This window comes from Varanus komodoensis, unplaced genomic scaffold (assembly GCF_004798865.1).
Source record: "Varanus komodoensis strain SLA01 unplaced genomic scaffold, ASM479886v1 scaffold5, whole genome shotgun sequence".
In the NCBI taxonomy this organism is placed as follows: Eukaryota; Metazoa; Chordata; class Lepidosauria; order Squamata; family Varanidae; genus Varanus; species Varanus komodoensis.
Window position 1 is genome coordinate 38,393,468 of NW_025336087.1, and position 22,988 is coordinate 38,416,455.

Consider the following 22,988-nt stretch of genomic DNA (forward strand, 5'->3'; position numbering starts at 1 on the left):
CGAGCTTGTTTAACGGTGTGGAAGCCAGTAAGAGGCTGCGGGGAACGGAGTCTCCACCTTAATTCTGCCCTCTCTTGCGCTCCATTGGGCAATTACGTAAATGTCAGCAGCCTTCTCTTTCCTCTTCCTCCTCCTCTTCCCCCCCCCTTCGCCCAGTTATGCAATAGCCAACGCATACATCTACTGTACCACACGCACAGTTCCAACAGGGCGGGGGAAGCGTAAGGAGAGCGCAGGGGTGGGAGGGAGAGGAGAGGAGAAGGGCGGGGGAAGGGGTTCAATTCAAGTCTGGTCCTGCCCTTGCCTCTTCCCTACTGGAGGCCTCCATTGGCTGCTCCCGGAGAAGCGCTGGGCTCTGATTGGGACCGAGCAACCGCCAGTCATCAGCAAGGCTGGCATGAGGATTGTACGTTGTGAGGAGTGTACAGTATTGACCTACTAACACAGATCTCTCACCAGCGGCGGCGGCTGCATTAGCAGCAAAGCATTAGCAGCGACGGCTGAAGACACACGCTCTGCTCCGCCTGGCGCAGTCACTCTCTCTCTTTCTTCCTCTCTCTCTCCTCCACCTCCTCTCCCGGGAACTGCTTTGGGCTCTTGCGGGGAAAAGGCAGCAGGAGCGGCGCTGCCACTGACAAGCGGTCTTTCAGAGGGTCTCCCCCGCCTCCAGGCTTTACAGTCCTGAGCCCTTTCCACCTCTCGGCCCGCGCTCCCTTCCAAAGTAATCAGCCGGAGAAGGCAGCGCGCCGTTGTCCAAAGGATCTTCCGGAAGATACAGCACTATCGCCCGCCACCGAAGGAGATTGCCGAGGTATAGACCTTCCGTAGCGGAACTGTACGTTCCTATCCTTCCTATCCTGCGGAGGTCCTTTCTCCATCTGTCTTCCTTTCGGACGATTCTCTGTCTTCGCGTGTTTAGGACCCCTCCCCCGCTTTAAAGAAATATGCGTGAGCTAGCTAGATCTTTATATGTGCCTGTCTTTAAAAATGCACATTAGCGTGCATCCCTTTCTACATCTGTCTAGTAACTTTTTTCACCCTTTGGCACGTCAGCACTCGAGACTCGCCACCTTAAGGTGGTTGCTTTGATTGCAGCGCCCCTCGACTCGGAGCGCAGGCAGTGGCGGCGGCTGCCGCTCGGTTGCTGGCTCTTGTTGGCTTTTACATTGTCGTTGCATAATATGTCGCCTTGTTTGAGGAAAATTGATGTGTTGGAGAAGAGCGATGGGGGGAGTGATCCTGACACGGAGCATTCCCGCCTGGGTTGCTCGTGCGAGTCGGTGTGGTGGCAAAGGAGATGAATAAGAAAGAGCTGGTATTTTGTGTTCTCATGGGGAGACGGGTGGGATCGGCTAAAGACGAATTGGATCGTGGGGAAAAGAATTAGAAAAATGTCAGTCGGCGAGTTGCATGCGTTTTAGAAGAGTTCTTCTAAACATACACGTCTCTCTCTCTTCACCCCCCCCCACCGCTTTTTACGAATGCCATAACAGGCGGAGGGGAGGTTGGTGGGGCTGATTATTTCATATATTGCATAATCCGTCCGCTGTGAATTATTGGCAAGCGTTAATATGGGACGTGAGTGTGCAATGCTTTGGTAATTTTGGTGCAGCAGTAGGGAATTCTGTCACTACTTACACATCACACCCATTCTGGATATTTTACGGGAAAACATACTTTACCCCCCTCCCCATGGCTGCACTCGAGATCCCCCCCATTCCAGAATTCTACTTTTAAACAGCCATAAAAAGAATACACGTAACCCGTCTTGATTCTCCACGGGCTTTTTGGTTGTATGTTAGTGTGTGTTTAATACTGTTTTTTTGCTCATATTGGCAACTGATTTTCAGGCGATGCGTTTCCTGAAGGTTCCTGGAAATGTTGCATTATGTAACCACAGAATTTGCTGGCAGTCAGGCTAGGAAGCTAATTACGCGATTTTATAAATCTCACCGCAAAGAAACTAGAGCAATCTCGGCCTTAGCAATGGCAGGCGAACAGATTTCCGAAGTCGTTCCTCATGCACCCCCCTCCCGTCCGCCTCGCCCCCTCGAGAAAAGTGGATCTCTGGTAAAGTGGGGAAGTAGCTCGGCTTGTTGAATGAGTGCCAGATCCCTTAAAATGAAAATTGCACACGGCTATATTTAGCTCTATCGCATTTGAGCAATTGTGGCTTCATGGGCTATTTCTGGTCTTTTCTCCAGAGCTGTGCAAATAGACGTTCAAGGACACTTGCTTGCGTTTGGAACTCCACGCCTTCGGAGACGTTTTGATAAGGCTCGTATTTTTAGGAAGGCATTTCGCCCAGACACCAAGTGGTTTGGTAGGTGTTGGCTTTCGTGTATGATCCCCTTCTCTTCGCTCTCTGCAAAAGACAAGGGGGGGAGGGAGACCCTTTAAGAGATGGTTCCGCATTTCGGGAAAAGTGAGTGTCTATCATCTTATCCCTCTGCAATTGTAAAGAAGACTGACAAAGTCAAGCTGACGCTGAGGGTGAAGGCGAGCAGGCTTTTGTATTCGCATTTGTTATCGTCCCTGTAGCATATTTTTAAAAGCCTTCATCTAGGTCAGTATTACATGTCAAGAGGCCATAATTCTAATGTGTGATCGTAATACACGTTACGCGTGAAGTCTCTCCCTCTCCAGATTTTTTTGCCCTTACTTCTGCAAAGATCAAACCCTTTGCGCCGGGAGTCTTTTTTTTGGGGGGGGGGGCGGCCGCCGCGGGGGCGCGAGCGCGCGCGGGGGGGGGATAACCTGATCCAGAAGGCTGCTGTGTGTAGGGGGGAGGGGCGGACCCAGAATCGGATTCCAACATCTGTTTATTTTTGATCGCTGTGCTCCGGGTGGCTCTTCCAGTGTGTGTGCGCGCGCGCCCGTGCATGGGGTGGGGGCGGGAGGCGTTAATGACACCCCGAGCTCTTTCCCAGATTTACAATGTGGCATTTCGACCCCTCATTATCGGTCTAGCTAGCCGGTGCATAAACGAGGAGAGGGAGCCGCGAGGGAGGCGGCGGCATGACGAATATTGAGCCAGCCAGCATGGGATGCCAGGGAGCGTCTTTCTTTCCCGGGGCAACCGGATCTTGCGCTCCCGTGGCGGAGGGCGGCGGGCCGGAGCGCGCCCTCCGAGGAGGCTCGCTGGCAGCCTTAGGCGGGGGTTGTTATGACTGGGGAAGGAGCGCGCGCTGGAATGGGCTGGAAGGCGCCGCGCCGCGCTTCGCATTCCTTTGTTCTGCGGAGGGGAAGAAGCGGGCGAGCGAGCGAGGAAGGGAGACGAGGCAGCGCTCCAGCGGCGCTGGGCCGGGCCGGGCCGGGCCGGCCGGGGGGAGAGGGCGAGGGAGACGGGCCGCCCCGCGCAGCGCAGGCGAGGGGAGTAAATAAGAGCGGCGAACAGTTGTTTTGCACTGGCGGGGAGCGAGAGCAGAACAAGCTGGCCGGAGGGAGGGATGCGTCTCCAGTCACGTAGCGTGTGTACTCGCGCCGCTCCACGCGGGGGTGAGCGAGGAGGGAGGCCGAGCGCTCCCGCGGTTCTCCCTGCCCGCCGTCCCTCCCCCGGGCTCTCGCCCTGCTCGCTTGGCTCGGGCACGGGGCTGCGCCAGGGCGGGCGGGCGGGCGGGCGGCTCTCACGCTCTCCGCCCAGCCCGCCGAGGGACTCGGCCTCTTTGTGCCTCGCTCGGGCAGCCTGGAATGCTGCCTCCGCTCGCGGCCCAGCTGGCTGGCGACGGGACCTCTCCCGGCATTTGCATGCCTTCGCTTTGCACGCTGCCAAGCCTGGGTCGCTTGTTCTGTCCTTTTCTTTATTTGTAAATGGAAGCTGGGAGGGCATGGAAAAAAAATACTGCCCCGACTCCGTGCAGAGGGGAATGAGGAGTTGCTTCTGGAAAGGCACTAGCTGAATTGTTCGCACTGCCCCCCAGGCCCAAAGCTTTCACCAGAGGTCAAGCGTGCCTGTTTGGCTGCGGGAGTTAATTCCTGTAAGGTAGCATTTCCCAAGCTGGTGACCCCCCAGTTGGTTTGGATGACAACCCCCCGCATTCTTAACCATAGGCCATGCTGGTAGGGGCTGCTAGGCACTGACATCCAAAACATCTGGAAGGCACCAGGTTAAGGGGCGATCCTTTATGCATGCTTACTTGAGGGAGAAAAGTAGTCTGTGGGCCTTACTCCCAAGTAAGTATGCAGGGATTACAGCCTTATTCTCACAGATGAATTCCAAAGGACTAGACCCTAAACTTGAAAGCAACCATTAGCTATACTAGTAATAGCTTTTATGACTCAAAAATATCATATGACATTTTAGTAACAGAAAATTACTCTAGTGACAAATGTTTGCACAATCAACCCTAACTAATTACCTCAGGTGATACCTCCCAGGTAATATTAACTCCTATAGCTTCCAAGTATCTATTACCACATAAGGGGCAGAAAATAACTATTCGATGGCAGTTTATTAGCTATATAAATGGAAAATTACACTAGCACTATACCCAGAATGTTTGGTTTATATACCCTTTAATGCATTTCTGTTAGCACATTACAACTGATTAGAAAATGTCTGGATTATCTTCTCTTCCATTTTTTGATTCTGCCTTATATTGTAAGAATTCTGGGAAGTTTTCATTTATTGTGAATTCCCTGATTTTGCTGAAAATATGGCACTGTTGATAACCTTGTAAAGAAGTTTAAGAAGTACTGACTTATTAAAATGCTTTGCCATTTATGTCTTTGAGCTGATCCACAGCCCACTGAAACTGAGTAGGCAGCATCAGTGCTGATTTCATTGTGTTTGTGCCAACACATGGGCTACACTTCTGAGTCAGTCACCCAAATAATGACATTGAAACAAATGACAATATGTTGTTATTTAAAAGTATACCTTTTTTGTTTGCCCTTAAGGATTACTTTTTTCCTTGGTACGATGAGAGAGAAAATGTGACTCTCTCAGTATCATGCCATTATGGTTGCAGTTACATTATTTTTAAAAGAGAGCAAAATGCTTTACATGTGGAACTTCATGAAATTTACAATTGTGACATTCCCAGTAAATATGCATTTATCCGAAGTCAGTAAACCAGATCTTAGTGGTTCATAATGTTCATGTGTTCTCAGGAAAGCAATGAAATAGCAAAGCAGCAGCAAGAGATTGAAGGATGGAGGTTTGCAAGGCAAGGAACTTATACATGTGCCACATAAACTGTTCAAGAGACAAGATTGTGAAGATTTTTCACATTGGCTTGAAACAATGGCCAACCCTATATTGGTTTGGGAAAGACATGTGACAGTTTCTGATCCCTATTCAAGGTTTGTGAATGGCCTGAGGTAACAAAAGGTCTTTGTCATGGTACTTCTCAGAACTCTTGAATTTAAATTGTAGTCCCTTACATTGTCATTATGTCACATATTTTCTAATGTTCACTGGATAAACATAAGGATCACTTCTGAGAAAATGCTTAAAAACACTTTTGGTACTATAAACTAAAAAAAAAAAAAAGATTGGCAGCTCCCACCCCAATATTTTGCTATCACAAGGTGGCAAAATATTTCCATGGTATAGCTATGTGGAGATGCAGCTATGGCTTGTTTCTTAAATGTTAATCAACTAAGTTGACAGCCAACTGTGAACGTTAATTTCTTACAAGGTAGTTTAGTGTCACGGTACAGAATTTTCTTATTACCAATCTGCCACTGCTATACTGCTCTATAGCCCATAGGATCTCTGGGTAGTTTACAAATTTAAAAGACATATAAGCAACCAGTAAACTAACCATATTTAAATAAAACAATAAACAATAACATCAATACAACAAGATCAACAACTCACAGTAACTATAATACACTGCATTGTTTCGGGCTTGGTTACCAGAAAACCAGGCTTGTGTGGGCACTAACTGTTGTTAGTAGAAATTAGATTGAGAGCAGGAGGAGAATTACGTAAGTTAGTTTTGAGATCATTGGAAAAAAGCAGGATATAAATCTAAGAAATAAGTAAAGGTAAAGGTAAAGGTTTCCCCTTGACATTAAGTCCAGTCATGCCTGATTCTAGGGGGCGGTGCTCATCTCTGTTTCCTAGCAGAAGGAGCCAGCGTTTGTTCCCAGACAGTCTCCGTGGTCATGTGACTGAACACCGAAGTGCATGGAATGCTGTTACCTGCCCACCGAAGTGGTACCTTTTCATCTACTTGCATTTGCATGCTTTCGAACTGCAAGGTTGGCAGGAGCTGCGATGTTGTGCAGATTCGAACCAGCAACCTTTCAATCTACCAGCACAGCAGTTTAAACCACTGTGCCACCTGCAGTCCCAAATAATTAAGTATAACCTGCTATATTGTTAAATATCAATCACATTGTCTGGTTCCAGGTGGAGGTGGCCAAAGACAAACTTCTCCTGATACGGCATGCAGCTGCCCTAGTCGCCAAGCCTGGTCTAGCTGCCATTTCTAGAGAGGGTGAGAGGGAAGTTCCTTCATGTTTGTTTACGGATAAATCATAGGAAGTCAGTATTGGCAGAGAATTCCCATAATGTGCTTACTTGGGAAACTATGTATTGCCATTATCTTCACATATGACACTATGTGGCATGCTTGCAGAGCTAGTGGTGAGGCTAAACAGCACTCTGCTTGGTGCATCAGATAATTAAGAGTACAATCCTATGCCTATAGAACTAATATAGGACTTATTCCCAGGCAAGTGTGTGTATAGGTACCCTAGTGAACTGTGTAGTTGCTTATTTAATAAACTTCAGCCTTTTCCAAACTGGTGCCTCCATTGCTAATATAGGGCATTGCATAAATATCAAGTGATGTCTGAGCCGCCTTGTGACATTAGTAAGTTACCCAGAAATTGTTAAGATGCTGCAGTGTAATGGTAAACTAGAAAGATGAATCATAATTTAGTTAAGCTAAAAATACATGGATTGTAAATATCAGTTGGTGGAAATAATGAAATAGGACATAAGTAACATATAAGGTGCATCTGGATATTAAGAGATTAATTTAAACAAGTAATGCAACCACTAACTTATGCATCTAAAACATGTTACTACTGTCCTCCATCATCTCAGATTTCAGGTCAGTGCAAACAAATACAATAAAATGTAAAAACAAGAGGTCAACATATAAAAACTTAACAGACTAAACAAATCAGTGCTAACTCTATTAACCATCTTACACTCTGCTAATGTCCAATTTACCTTCCACAATAAACCATTCAGGATAAAATGGATCACAAACACGCTTCAGTACTGTTAATATATTCCTTGCCTTTATATACAGAAGCATCGGACGTTAGGCATACTTGAACAGAACATCTTTCCACTGAACCCAAAACCATGCAGAAGTTTATTGGCCTGTACTACATGACACTTGGATAGGTCCCCTTTTCATATGTAGGAAAGGGGTTACTGTTTTTAATCACACCCCTATTTTATTGATTGCTGCTTAATCTCAAATTAGTTTAGTTTAGAGCTAATTTCCTACTTCTGGCAGTAGTCCTGAGAAACTTGGCGGAACCAGAATATCTCTAGACCCTGTTGTCTTCTCTGTGCTCCGCTACTACCCTCCATACTTCTGTCTAGTTGTCTACTTGTGACTACTGGTTGGTACGTTTCTGTTGTATTCACCTTGAGTTCTAAATCTTCAGAATTCTTCAGTGTCCACGTCAGGGCTAATTCAACACCCTTCATTATTTCATAAAAGCAAAAGATGATGTATCATTTTAAAGGGTTATAGACATTGGATCCAAGATTTAAATAATCAGGACATGCTATTTATAATCCTGCAGAATCCTCATTATGCAAAGTGTTTTGCAATGTTTACTTCATTTCAGTTTCACAAACATCAGGTGTTTGTGTGTGTGTGAGAGAGAGAGGCTGATAAATAATGATTGTCCAAGGACACCCTCAGAGTTTATGACTGAAAGAAAAACATGCATTTTCCCTATCCCTGTCTACTCCCCTTCTCTGGCCCTCAGGAATCATAGAGCTCCTTTGTTCTATAGGATATTGATAAATTTATGCCTGCAATGAGGCCACCTTTGATTTGTCCTTTAATATCTAATAGGTTTCACAACAACTATATTTTTTCCTTTACATTTTAATTACCTTTTATTTTTCATCTTTTATTCTTCAAGGGACTGCTAACTAGGCTTTACTCTCCCTAGTTTCCTAGATTTGATCTGACAGTTTCAGAGTTTCTGTTGGAATTGATTTTTTTTAAAGCAAAGGTTTGAAAGTTGTTAAAAAGCTTGCAGCCCTCCCATGAGCAATGTGAGCTTACTCAGATTTCTTGCAGCTTATCTTCTCCTGTGAAGGAAAATAGTGTTAGCAATGCATGTATAATCTCTACAGGACATCAATCACTGCTGTGTGCCTTTATCTTGAAACAAAACATACACCTTTGGCTTGTTTTAAGCCTGGCTGATTTTATGAAACTTCTACAAACTTCATTTATATAGTGAGGTTTGTTGTTTTGTCCAGATGGCTGTCTCATAACATTATATTTCTGATCTGCTGTCATTATAACATCATGGTGATGCAATAACCTAAACAATAAAATGCTTTGTTTCAGGGTTATTGCATATTGTTAAGCAACAGATCTGACTCATCATCTTAACAGATTCTTCTAGAGGACCTTGCCATGGTTATGCAGTGTTTCGTGAGAGATAAATCCTGCAGGTCCTGAGGCAAAAATTCAAGAGATTTAAAACCAGTTATATATTCTGTTTAAAGCTCACTTCATAGAATCATTTCAACTGCAGTGCTTGCAACTTTACAACAGCAGTGGCAAGTTTGATAGCTAAACTTAAGACACTGAAAGACTGACAGAAAGCTACATTCAGCTTTGGTTCAATGTGGTGGTATTTAAAAAGGTTGCGGAAAACAGTAGTTTTTGTTTGTTGAGAAGTCGCTACAATATCCTGGCATTACTACAGTGTCTGATATCTTTCTGTCTTTTCAAACTGCATTTTTGTTAGTCTTTGCCCAGATTAATATTACATTAATGTTTGGCACGGATATTATGTAAGAGACCTTTGCTCTAGAAAAGGGTACTTTTACAGTGCTACACTGTTGGGAGTGGAGTATTATGAAATACATTGACAGTTACCCATTTGCTGAAAAAGGGTGAAAGACTGACAGTAAAATCATTTAAATTATACTTTGAGATAGGATTTTAACATATTTTGTTCTGAAACTTTTAATGTGATGAAAATGAGTTTTTGCTTAGTATTCCGTCTTTAGACTGAAGCTGCATGAATGGTATTATCTGGAGGGACTTGGAAGTGGAACTGTAGAATTGTCATTAAGTTCATATTCTTCCCACACCATGGTCTATGTTCAAACTTCTTTTCTAGGTTTTCAAACTCTACCCTGAAAAAGTGATAAAGGGCCCTGAAAAACCTGATAAAAGACCCCTAATGGGTATACCTACATTTTTCTGTGATTCTTACAGATTTCTTTTCTACACCTGTTTATTAAGTTCTTAAAACTAGAAACAATGTTTCCTACAGGAATGAAATTGACTAGGGTATGAGTGGCTTTTAATCTGGGTACAATCCATTTCTTATGTTCTTGAATTTGGTGACTATGGAAAATAACTGCAAGTAGGAAAATCAAACCAGAATTTTCCATTGACAGACTAGCTCTTTCCTTCACCTCTCTTTAAGTTTTTCCAAATACTATCAAGCAATGAATATTTTATCAGAGCTAGAGCCTCAGTGAGCTCCACTGCTTCCAAGAAAAAATAGTTTGTATATAGTCTAGGCATGCATAGGTGGTTTCCAAAGTGTCCTTTTAAAATTGTCTTTCCTTAGCAGCTATTCAGATATTTTACTCATGTTATTCAGTGCAAAAATATAATCTTAACTATTAGGGTCACATTTGTTTTTGTTAAATTAACACTTTGAATTTGGTGGGGAGTGTTAGGTGCAGTTTTGTTTATATGGCCTATGGCATGTGGATGATGTGACCCATAAGTCTGATTAATCCAGGACAGCTCTACATTAGGTAGATTTCACCTGGAACCAATATAAAATCTGTCAGAAATGCTAGCTGTATTATTCTGTTTCCATAGATCACCCTAGTAGATTATTCAGGAAGTAGTAGAGTTGGTTGGGGGGGGGGGGGTTGTATTGTTAATAGCCAAAATGGATTTCCAACAGTGATATTATCTAAAGTTACAAAGAAGCTCTTATGTTTTACATGACCTAATGAAGTAAGCAGAGCTTCTTGCGGTGATAAGTAGCTCTTACAGGAAGGCTTTTTAAACATAAGATGTAGATGTCCTAATATAGTTATGCCATTTAGTATGATAAATTATTAAAGGAAGAAAATATTTCTTTAGCTTTATATATAGTGTGGCTGATTTCAACATGACCATTTGAGTGTACACCAGTTAACAGTGATTACAATCTAGCAGGTGTGACTTCCATACAAACACTATGGAAATCAACTGGAACCATGAGATCAGTGATAGGTGCATTACATTAACCATGGCCTTTTCAATTGATGGATATATTCTAAGGTTAATCCAGCAGCTGCTCATTTGTTTTAAATAGAATAGACACTTTGTTTAAGCATCAGCTTTAGAATTCCATCACCCTTTTCCTTCTCTTGGGGGAGAAGGGGAGAACAACCGAGAAAAGCCTTCATTATCTGAAAATGATTAATTTATTTTATAAGGGTTAATTTATTAGCAAATAATTATAAACATGGGGGAAATGGGGGGCATATATAAATTGTGAGCGTAAGTGTGTGTGTGAAAGATAATTTTCTCACTGAATTCTGTGAAACTACATAAGTGATAGTGATGAAATAATTTCCTTTTAAGGTAATACTGAGCTCAGAATAATGATTCATTTCCCTTTCTAAAATGTATCATCTGTATAAATGTGGATTATTTGTACAAACTCCCCCCAGGCATGCTACATTAATTTCAATTGTTTTTCTAAATCAAATATTGTACATATATTTTGCAAAAGAGATAGAACATATGCAGCAAATGCTTTGTAATTCCTATTAAGTTCAATGGAAGTTAGTCCTAGGTACTAATGTATAGGACTGCAAACCAAATTAGACTATTCAGGACAGTGGGAAAAGATCAAATGTCCTTCCCCTAAGTTTAGCAGCCTAAAACATAATTTAAACATGTAATTTGTGTAATTCACTTCTGATGTATTGGTGTTCTTTTGTATATAGCTGCTCACTGCTATATGGTCTCATAGTTATTAAAGCAGCCAGTAATGTTTAAAAGGTATCACCTCTGAAACTTACAACTGCATAACACAGATGTACTATAGAACTGCATATGACTTATTTTCCATTTGCATAAGGTTATGCACAGTGTTCCATGTGTATCTAATTTTCTTATATATACTTTATTATTATTTATTAAAATAGTTTTAAAGGATGGTGGTCAAGGGGAAGGCAGAATCTCCCCATTCTGACAGAAACCTTCCGCTGATGGTAGGACTTGGATCTCAACCTTAAACAGCTATTGACTTGTGAGATCAGTGTGTCCTTAGGAGTATAGGCATGACAGTCAAAAGCATGAAGTTCCTAATTCAGACATAGTAATCTTTGTGCTGTAACATATTGTTTTTACCAATGCCATTTTGACTTACAGCCGTATTGTACCAAGCCCCTTAGTAGTTATTCTTTTCTGTTAGATAATACAAAGTTAATTTAGTTAATAAATATATTTATTTCACCTTTTGTCCCCAACAGCATGGGGGACAAAAATACTCTATATTGGGTGTGAGAAAGGTATGATATGCCTTTTGCTTAGCCTTATCTTTGCTGTGCTTGCAAACTCATCTCCAAAGTATTACACTCAGCTCATCTTATCTGCAAAATAGGAATGTAGTATTTCTAACATTTTCAAGGAAGCATGAAATGGAATAATTATGAAGACAGCAAATGAATGATGATTTATCACTTTTATAGCCTTTTAAATCAGTAAACTTCTTTCTTGTTCTAACTGTGAACTTTGTTCTAATAGTCTAGTGAAAGTGACCATCATTCCATTTTATAGATGGGCAACTGAGGTTAAGATTAATAGTGCTATCTTGTGAATGTCTAGTCGTAAATAAGTCCTATTGAATTCAAAGGGACTTACCTTGAGGTAATTATGTATAGGATATATATGTATACTGGTAGAGATTCATCAAAGCCAAAATTAAATTTGTCTTCTGGGCCAATAAGCAAAATAGTTGACAGCATGCTTAATTAAGTCAGGTGCTATATTTAATGTCCTGAATGTAATACTAGTAATTCTTCTGGTTTAGGCCATTGAACATTTAGTTTTACTTAGGTGCCACCATAACACATTTGTATCTCTGATGTCAAATGTAAATAGCATTTTACAAGGCTTTTGTTCTTGAAATGTTAATTCTTGAATCTAGAAGCTAAAAGCAATTAAAAGACATGTTTTCTAGGAGTGATTTATTCAATCATCTCAGTGTAAAAAGAAGAAATTAAATATAACCACATAAACAATAGTGTGCTTTCTCTCCTTTAAAGGAACTTGTTCTTAAAGTTTAACTATTTAACTTATTTGATATAAACTGATATAAAGTGTTCATTTGCTTAGAAATAAGTATTATTTGCTTAGAAATAAGTATTATTAACCCATCAGAGTGAAAATCCTGTGTGTCTTGCAGGAAATAGTAAAGATTAGAATTAGCTCTGTTAATAATATTTATTAGAAATGTTCTTGGTACTGAGTGATTTATTGAAAAAATGTTTGTCTTTGATAGTCTTGAGTTGTATTTCATTTTATTATAAGTTTTATATAGGAATCAGATCCTGCTTTCAACTGATTCATTGGAATATTCTATATAAAAGAAGCAGTTTTGAACTTTTAATTTTGCCTGCAGTAGCAGCAGGGAGGACAAAAGGAAGAACAGCATTCAGAGATGAAATGATGATAACCTGCAGCTCTATTACTGTTAATGTACAATGGTTTGGAAGTAGTTGGCAGTAATGGAAGTGTGAAGGGAGACGTGCTTCCTTGTTGGTTTCTGAAATGGTAGGAAAATCTTCTGAAGCATAAGCTGATGTAGGTTGATGAATGTTGCCTCTAACCAAAAACTGATGTATGACTTTCAATGGGAAGGAGCCATGACTTAGTAGTGTATATGATAGGCATCCCAGGTTTAGACCATGGTATCTTTGGATATGGCTAGACTGAAACCCTGGAGAACCACTGCCAATCAGTGACAATAACACTGAGCTAAGTGGACTAATAGTCTGACACAATATAAGGTGGCTTAGTTTGGTGAGGAGCTGTTTCAACTTTTATACAAGTACACTTGAATTCCCTGCCGGAAACAAAATTTTTAGTTGTAGGAGAATAAAACTACCATACTCCACACATAAAATGGTCCCACACACTTGTTCATTATGGGAAAGGAAAAACAAGAGAACATACCTGATTGCTGTAATGCTACAGCCCACCAGTAACAGCTTCACATCACACTCACACCCAGTTTTGACTTCTCTTCCATCCCCTGGACAGAATCAGGTCCTTACCATAACAGTTGTGGCTCTAGACCTCTCCAGCCACAGATGATTACCATTATAATAATGCTCCCTATGCAAATCTGTGGCAGAATTATAATGGGGCATAGTACTGAACTGATATTCAGCACTGCCAACAACTTTTAATACTAATTTTTTAAAGCCTCAGATTATTCAAGAGTGACTAATGTAAGGCAGCATTTGGTGTTGATTTTAGATTATTTAATGGAGTGATAAAATAATCGCAAAATTAATCATTGGGGGAAATGGTAGAAGTTGAACGCATTAATAAGAGTCATACAGTGCGTTAGTTTATATGTAAATACTAATGTTTTCCAAAGAAATGATAAGTAACGGCCAATGTAAAAATAGCTTGTTTTATTAGGGACATTTTGCCATTATGGCCAGATAGAGTTCTGGCTCGCGCTCTCTCTCTCTCTCTCTCTCTCTCCCCTCCTTCCCTCCCTCTCTTTCTGTCACACACACACGCACACACACTGATAAGCACTTTGTCATTTCAGTAATTTCTGGATAAGCCCTTCAAAGTAGGCATAGATTAAGGCAATTGTAACTTGCAAGATTTGTGTGGATTTACTAAAAGCATGTAGTTTAGAATGGTGACCCTTTCAAAAGACACAGGATGAGAAACAAATTACCGTAGCTTTGTGGCTAGTGTAAATATTAATAAAATCACAAAACCGTAGAATACTAGGGTTGGAAGGGGCCAGAAGGCCATCAGTTCCAACCCCTTGCTTAGTGCAGGACTCCCAGTTAAACCATCCCTCACAGATGGCTGTCCAGTCGTATCTTGAATGCCTCTAGTGTGGGAGACCCCGCAACTTCCCTTGATAGTTGGTTCCATTGTTGTACTGCTCTGACAGTCAGGAATTTTTTCCTGATATCTTTCTGGAATCTGGCTTCCTAGAACTTGAGCCTTTTATTTCATGTCTTGTATTCTGGGATGATTGAGAATTGATCCTGTCTTTCCTCTTTGTGACAGCCTTTCACGTACTTGTAGAGTACTATCATATCTCCCCTTAGTCTTCGCTTCCCAAGGTTAAACATGCCCATGTCTTTCAGTCTCTTCTCATAGGGCTTTGTTTCCAGTCCCTTGATCATCCTTGTTGCCCTCCTCAAACCCTTTCCAACTTGTCTGCATCTTTCTTAAACTGTGGTGCCCAGAACTGGACACAGTATACCAAATGAGGCCATCAAGTAAAGGGGAACTAGCACTTTACATGATCAACATCTTCCCGTCACAGAGATCTAAAATTAGTGGACCTATCTACCCTATTTGAATGTCAGGACTTCTTGTTCTTATGGTGCCATTTACACATTTTTCCCTTTTTTGGACGGTAGTGCCCAGAACTGGACACATGAAGACTAACCAGTACTGAGTAAATGGGAACTAGTACTTCATGTGATTTGGAAGTGATACTTATATTAATGCAGCCTAAAATAGTACTTGCTCTTTTTGCAGCCACATCACATTGTTGACTCCTATTAAGCTTGTGATCTACAACAATTCCATGATCCTTCTCACCTGCAGTATTGTTGAGTCATGTATTCCCATCTTGTAATTATGCAATTGGTTGCTTTTTCTTAGGTGCAGAACCTGGCATTTGTTCCAACAGAAGTTCATTCTGTTATTTTCAGCCCAGCGCTCCAATCTATCCAGATCACCTTGAATCTTCTTTCTGTCTTCCAGGGTTTTAGCTATCCCACCCAGTTTTGTGTTATCCGCAAATGTAATAATCATCCCATTCACTTTCTCATCCAGATCATTAATACAAATGTTGAAAAGCACTGGTTCCAGGACTAAACCCTGTGCTATCAACTTGCTACCTCTCCCCAGAAGGTACCATTGATTGTGTAGCCAACTGTGGATCCATCTGATAGTTGTTCCATCTAGCCCACTCTTGACAAGTTTGCTAATCAGGATATCATGGGGCACTTTGTTGAAAACTTTGCTGAAGTCAACATACACTATGTCCACAGCATACCCATAGTCCATTAGGGAGATTTGTTGTTGTTAGTTGCAAAGTCGTGACCGACCCATCGCGACCCCATGGACAACATTCCTCCAGGCCTTCCTGTCCTCCACCATCCCCCGGAGTCCACTCAAGCTCACACCAAATGCTTCAGTGACTCCATCTAGCCACCTCATTCTCTGCTGTCCCCTTCTTCTTTTGCCATCTACTGTCCCCAGCATTAGGCTCTTCTCCAGGGAGTCCTTCCTTCTCATTAGGTGGCCAAAGTATTTGAGTTTCATCTTCAGTATCTGGTCTTCTAAAGAGCAGTCAGGGTTGATCTCCTCTAGGACTGACTGGTTTGATCGCCTTGCGGTACAAGGAACTTGCAGGAGTCTCCTCCAGCACCACAATTCAAAGGCCTCAATCCTTTTGCGCTCAGCCTTCCTTATGGTCCAGCTTTCACAGCCATACATTGCAAATCAAAAAATGAAATCAGATTAGTCTAGCAGAATTTGTTGAGAAATCCATGCGGACTTTCTAGTCATCACTGCATTGTTTTCTATGTGTTTGCAAGACTATAATCTTTGCTTGGTAATCTGCTCCAGAATTTTCCTAGGGACTGATGTCACACTGACTGGTCTGTAGTTCCTAGGTTGTTCTTTTTTTCCTTTCTCAAAGATAGGACATCATTAGTGCTTCACCAGTCATCTGGCACTTGCCTTGTCCTCCATGATTTCTCAAAGATAGTAGACAGTGGTTCTGAGAGTTCTTCTGCCAGTTCCTTTATGACTCTAGGATGAAGTTCATTGGGTCTTGGAGCTTTGAACTCATTCCACCAATTAGATTGTCCTTGACCATAAATCTTGAGCTGCCATCCTGCTCCTTCAGCATTTACCTCCCCTTCATCAGGAACATCATAGAACTTTTGAGAGAAGACTGAGCCAAAGTAAGAAAGCACTTCTGCCTTTTCTTTTTTATGTGTTACCATTTTGCCGTCCACATTGAGTAGCTGAGCTCCAATTTCTTTGGACATACTAGGTTTCTTATCACAAAATTAGTCCAGTTCTGACCACAAGAATACATTTTACATTAACAAGGAAATGGCAGTTCATCTACCATTTCCTTCACCTAAATTATATTTTTAAAGGTACAGCATAGCAAAAGGTCCTTCTGTCTTTGAAACAAGCATGCAGTCTAACATCTGAAATCTGAAATAGCGTGAAAAATTGATTTCAGGATCATCATCCTATGTTTCCCTTCTACATTACTAGATTTCTACACAACTATCAGTATGATACTATGGCAATAAAATAACTGCAGATAAGTAAGATTGGGTACCATATTAAAGTCTGATTTACATAATATCTGCAATGACTGTAAAAGAATCCAGGTACAAATAGGGAGAACATGTAAACGAATAAACAAGAAGGGCTTTGTTATCATAAAAATAACTTCTGGGTAATAAACTGTGCAAGATAGACACTGATAAGGCAATTGTACTTTTGCAGTTTTGATGGTTTACCAAAAGCATATATTAATAGTGACCCTTTCAAAAACAGTGTGAGAAACAAAACCACGGTACTTTTGTGGGTGGTGTAAGTATTGTTATCAGAGAATTAATCCAGTTCTGACCTCAAGAACACATTTTACATTGACAAAGGAAGTGGCACTTCTTATACCATTTCCTTCTTATAAATTGAGCGTAACATATAGGTGCTTCAGTCTTTGAAGCAAAGCATGCAGTCTACACATTCTCAAGCTACTTCTACCTGAAGCAGTGTGGAATATGGATTTCCTTATTATAATGTGTTTCCCTTCTTCATTATTAACTTTATATATGCACATCATTATTTTACTATGGCAGTAAAATTTGCATAAATATGGGATTAATTAGATTAAATGTCATATTTAATATTAAAGTCAGATTCAGATAACATCTGCATATAATGGTACCAGTCATTGCTGACTTGTCCCCTTTGTGAGTGGAGGGGAATCAAGAGAGGCCTTTAATAGAAAGCTGATGTAGTCATGCCTTACCAAAGGGACTCTACACAGTTTGCCACTGACATGCTGATCATACTGCATCTGAGAAAGGTCATCTTTCTAAGCAGAGGCCTCATGTCATAGTCCCTCATTGCCTAAGCCTCCATGTATATTCAGTTTATTGGCAACAGTTAAGTTTCAGGGTTGAACCATTGTGTGCTTAAGGCATGGTGTACACTGTCTTTCACCTGGTGGAACGGGCCTGACAAGATAAATGCAAATGCAGTATAATAATGGTAAAAGTGTACAATTGGGTGAGGGCAGACTGTTTTGGATTGCTCCATACTTTGGAGTACTTTTGCAGTGGGCAGTGAGCGTTAGAGTGTTTTTCTTGGTCCAAACTTAGATCTTTCCATCACTTTTAATTTGAACATCTTCTCAGGTATGGAAAATAACTGAACAGCATTGTAATAACAATGATTTGGAGATGATATCAGCAATTGCGATTAATGGAATGTTATTTTCATTAAAATGAGCTAACCTTACTTAGTATGTTGCATTATTTTCCTTTGATATTAATTTCAGAAGAAATGATTTATGCATCCTGTGCATGCTTAGGTGTTGATGAAGCTGATGAAAATGAAAACAGAGAAAATGTGGGCTGTTGAAAGCTACTTTTTAACCCAAACATAACATTATTTGGTAGGCATAATACAGAGCTGGTTGAGTTGATGAACAAGAGTGTTGAAACCGTCCTTGGGAACCTAGGTTTCAAACTATTAGGTTTCTGTAGTAAAGATTGCTATTTGAAAATGAGAATATTTATTACAATGGCCTGGTTCACAAATGATGGCATATTGACTTAGTATAGAATGTAATTAAGTTGTGGGGTTGTTGTGGAATTGTGGGTTGTCGTTATGCATATATCTCATAGTTTTTCTGACTTTCCAAATAGCCATTTTACCCTCCTATATTAGGATAAAATGTTTCAAAGCAACCCAAAAAGCTGGGCGAAAATTTTGGTATGGAAGCAAGAGGCAAAAAGTAACAAAAGTATTGTTTATTTAGGAAAGCAGAACATAAATTTGCATCAGTAAAACATAACAGAAAATAGCATTCTTTCTAGTGAGCCATCTTAATTTAAAATGCTAAAAAACATAAACCAGGGTAAAATATTTAAAGTGCAATCCTTACTTATTCAGATGCAGTTGTCACTTTCCCTACTTAGTATTCTCTCTGTATGCTCATTGTTTCCGGGAAAATCTGAAATAGACTGCGAGTCAAAGTTCAGGTCCCATATTTTTTTATTTAAAACTTTTATATGCCATCCCTTATGCATGGCATCTCATATGGAATTATAATTATATATTGGAGGAGCATTCCTTCAGTTGGCCAAATGCAGGAGGCTATGGGAGACGGTCACAGGTCTTGTTTCCTGTGACAGTTTGGCATTCTGACTGCACACGAGGCCATACCTATGTTGAGGATAGAGTGGAGGGGTGGGAGAGGAGCAGGACTCTATGATGCCTTATCTTCCATGCACATGAATGGAATTAACAGACCAGATTTCTAGAAAACCTCTATGAGTCAGTTGGCAGTGGACATGTAGCTTGTATCCATGGAAATGATGAATCAGCAGACAAGCAAACTGACCCCAGTTAAGCAAACTTGCTTAATCATTGAGACCTTTGGTGATGTCACAGTCCTATTTAAAGTTTTCCGGTGGAAAATGAATTAATATAATAAGGACATGAAATACAGGAGAGGAGGACATAATGGAAGTGACTAAATCTTATTAGGATTATATATACCCTATGAAAGGATACTGACATAGTTGTTTGACAGTGTAGCAAGAACTCGAAAGGTCACAAAAGAAAGGATGCTAAGTGTTCATTATACAGTATAGGAACTAATTTGGAGTGGAAAGCATAACCTTTTGACATGATGCAAACCTGGCATTAAAGATGACTACATTTTACAAGATAACTATAATATTAATGTACAAAACCAGCATATTGATTCCAAGATATTTTCAGATAACTTGGCTTTTAAAGGCAGTTTTATATTCATATTTTGTCTCGCCAAAGCATATGAAAAGAGGATTTTTTAAAGGTGATCCTTGAGAACTTTGCCTTACTTACTTGCCCTTTGAAAAGATATGCTCTATAGTCAGATGGGCCACTATGCTCTTAGAAATTCTTTACTTAACACTTGCTCAAGGTTGTTAGTGTGCAGGAAGACTGACCTATTTTGAACAAATTGGGGAAAATGAGTGAATTGTGTTCCCTTCTGATATATGTAATCGCACAAAATAATGTTCAGAGAGGTCTACAGAGAGTAGCTATTAGCTACCACCATTGAATAAAGTAAAGGTAAAGGTTTCCCCTTGATGTTAAGTCCAGTCCTGCCTGACTCTAGGGGGCGGTGCTCATCTCCGTTTCCTAGCTGAGGGAGCCAGCGTTTGTCCGCAGACAGTCTCCATGGCCATGTGGCCAGCATGACTAAACACCAAAGTGCACGGAACGCTGTTACCTGCCCACCGAAGTGGTACCTTTTCATCTACTTGCATTTGCATGCTTTCGAACTGCAAGGTTGGTAGGAGACCACCACTGAATATAGAGCCTCAAATGGACGGGGACTCAAAACCTTTAGTAGGTATCATGAGCTAGTAATGGAGATGGCATTGCTAATTCAGGTCAGCAGCACCCAGCACATCTATGAGTATCCCAGACTGCCATCCGGAGTGCCCCATCTCCAGTTCTGTTTGGTGGCACTTTACTCTGCCGTGTATCCACTGCCACTTAAGAGCAAACTAAGTACTTTCCCATAGCAGCAGCTTGTGCTGGAGGAATAGGAAACCAGTCTTCCCCTACAGTACAGCTACTGTTATTCCATCGGAGTGGCCCTATATTATGTTTGATGCAGTTCCTGATAAAAGTTCATGAACTCTTTGTTTCCCCAAAAGTCCTTCATAGTAATATATTACCAGGTTGCTTGTACATTGCAAAAGAAATGGAGATATAAGTATCTTTGTAGTAAATTAATTTGGTACAGGATTGCACAATCTAACATTGAGAACACATCCGAAAGGTACTTTTTATTATCACAAATTCAGAGCTAGAAATATTAAAAGGAGATGCACTTGGGTCTTACATTGTCTGAATTCTGCAAAATATTTCACAAAATAGTAATTGAGAAAGGAGCAAGTAGTTACGTCTGCATTTGGTTTTGATTTACAATATAAACAACCTATTTGTGGCTTGATTCTAAACATTAAATCTGTAGAAAATACAATTGAAATAAATCAGTTTCTAGTAAATGCATTTTGAAGTGCAATATTAGTTGAATTTGTGTATCCTTATGCAGGACTAGAGTTTAGCATTGTCTTGCAAAACTACAAAAGGACATGTATCTTATTCTTACAACATTTCAGTTCTTTTAAATAGGCAATTATTATGTTTGTTTATTAAAATATAACCAATAAAGTAAAGTGGCTCAGTGATTTATGCTTTTTCCTTCTTTGTTTGCAAGGTTAATGAGTACACAATGCTTTGAAAATGTTTTTAAAAGAGGAAAGTAAAATCAATAACTGAATAATTATTATTCTTTTGTGTGCCACAGGTGTTTTTTAGAAGATTGCTAATTGAATCTACTCAGAAGCAAATCTGATCAAGAGAGCTTGATGCCCGAGACTATGGAATAAATAGAAGAATGCTTATGGATTTAAAATTATTGTATTTACCCAGTTGTTATGGTTCAAGAAGGCCTCAAAGATTAATTTACCCTGCTACTATTTGCACACCTACTAAAAATTGCTTCTGATGCAGCTGAGAAAAATGCAGTCCATTAAAACAGAACAGGCACCTGCTGATACAAGTAGCAATGTAGGCAAAATTCTGGTACTTAATTCTACATTAACAGATGTATCTGATGACTTAGCTACTGGTGATGAAATGCTACTCACTGAAGGAGGTATTGTAAAAACCAAGTCTTCAACATGCCGGAGAAAGAGGGAATTCATTCCTGATGAAAAGAAAGATGCAATGTATTGGGAAAAAAGGCGAAAAAATAACGAAGCTGCCAAAAGGTCTCGTGAAAAGCGACGACTGAATGACCTTGTGTTGGAGAACAAACTAATTGCACTGGGAGAAGAAAATACCACTTTAAAAGCTGAATTACTTTCACTGAAGCTAAAGTTTGGTTTAATTAGCTCTTCAGCATATGCCCAAGAGATTCAGAAGCTTAGCAATTCAACGGCTGTTTATTTTCAGGAGTATCAGAATTCCAAATCAAGTATTAACACTTTCATTGATGAACATGAGCCCACTATGGTGGGCAGTAGTTGTATATCTGTCATTAAGCACTCACCTCAAAGTTCTTTATCTGATGTATCTGAAGTATCATCCGTAGACAATACTCAAGCAAGCCCTATACAAAATAATTGCAGAAATCCTGAAAATAAATTCCATCTCATAAAGCAAGAGCCTATAGAGTTGGAAAACTATGCAAGAGAGTCAAGAGATGACAGAGGCTCCTATACAACCTCCATGTATCCAAATTTCATTGGAAGCAACTTCAGTGGTTACTCACATTCCCCTCCACTTTTGCAAGTTAACCGATCCTCCAACAATTCTCCAAGAACATCAGAGGCAGATGATGGTGTTGTAGGAAAGTCATCAGATGGGGAAGATGAGCAGCAAGTTCCTAAAGGTCCAATCCATTCTCCCGTTGAACTTAAAAATACTCATGCTACAGTTAAAGTTCCAGAAGTGAGCTCTTCAGCGCTGCCTCACAAGCTTAGAATTAAAGCCAAGGCTATGCATATTAAAGTGGAGACTTTGGAAAACGAGTATGATGCTACCCAGAAACTGTCATCGCCAATTGATATGTCATCTAAAAGGCATTTTGAACTTGAAAAGCACAATGCACAAGATTTGGTACATTCTTCTCACACTCCTTTCTCTGTTCAAGTGACTAATATCCAAGACTGGTCTCTGAAGCCAGAACACTGGCAACATCAGAAAGAACTCACTGAAAAAAATGAGATTGGCTGCAAAACTGCAGCAGCTGATGTTAAAGACACTTCCTACAAAGTGTCCGAGACAGAAAATTTGTATTTGAAGCAAGGAATAGCAAATTTGTCTGCAGAAGTTGCTTCACTTAAAAGACTTATAAGTACACAACACATCTCTGCTTCAGACTCTGGCTAAATGACTACTGAAGAAATGCTTATTGTTTTAAAGGATGTCATTTGCAGTAGATTGATATGTTTTGTATTATGCTGAATTTTCACTGGACTTGTGATGTCATTTCACTGTAATGTTCACATAATGTCTGATGGATGGTGTCTTTTTGTGCACAGATGACAATGGGGACTAGATTGCCATGATTACTATGCCTTGTGTATAGTCAAGTAGTCTGGACAAAGGCTGTATATAGTGAACATTATTTTTCTGTTGTTCTGTTACTATAAAGTGTGAAAGTTGCCAGTTCCAATAAACAATTGGTGACAAGCA

At 40.5% G+C, this 22,988-nt stretch overlaps 1 protein-coding gene across 4 annotated transcripts; it reads left to right on the forward strand.

Moving 5' to 3' along the window:
- Positions 1-365: 365 nt before the first annotated feature.
- On the forward strand, positions 366-22,988 carry NFIL3 (nuclear factor, interleukin 3 regulated). 4 transcript variants are annotated; one of them, XM_044446826.1, is made up of 2 exons: positions 366-835; positions 21,094-22,988. In XM_044446826.1, the coding sequence occupies exon 2, from the start codon at positions 21,294-21,296 to the stop codon at positions 22,680-22,682; it is 1,389 nt and encodes a 462-aa protein (XP_044302761.1). In that variant the 5' UTR covers positions 366-835; positions 21,094-21,293; the 3' UTR covers positions 22,683-22,988. The 4 variants fall into 4 exon arrangements, with proteins under 4 accessions (XP_044302761.1, XP_044302759.1, XP_044302760.1 ...); XM_044446824.1 differs by having other exon boundaries at positions 366-811; XM_044446825.1 differs by lacking the exon at positions 366-835 and adding an exon at positions 2,201-2,323.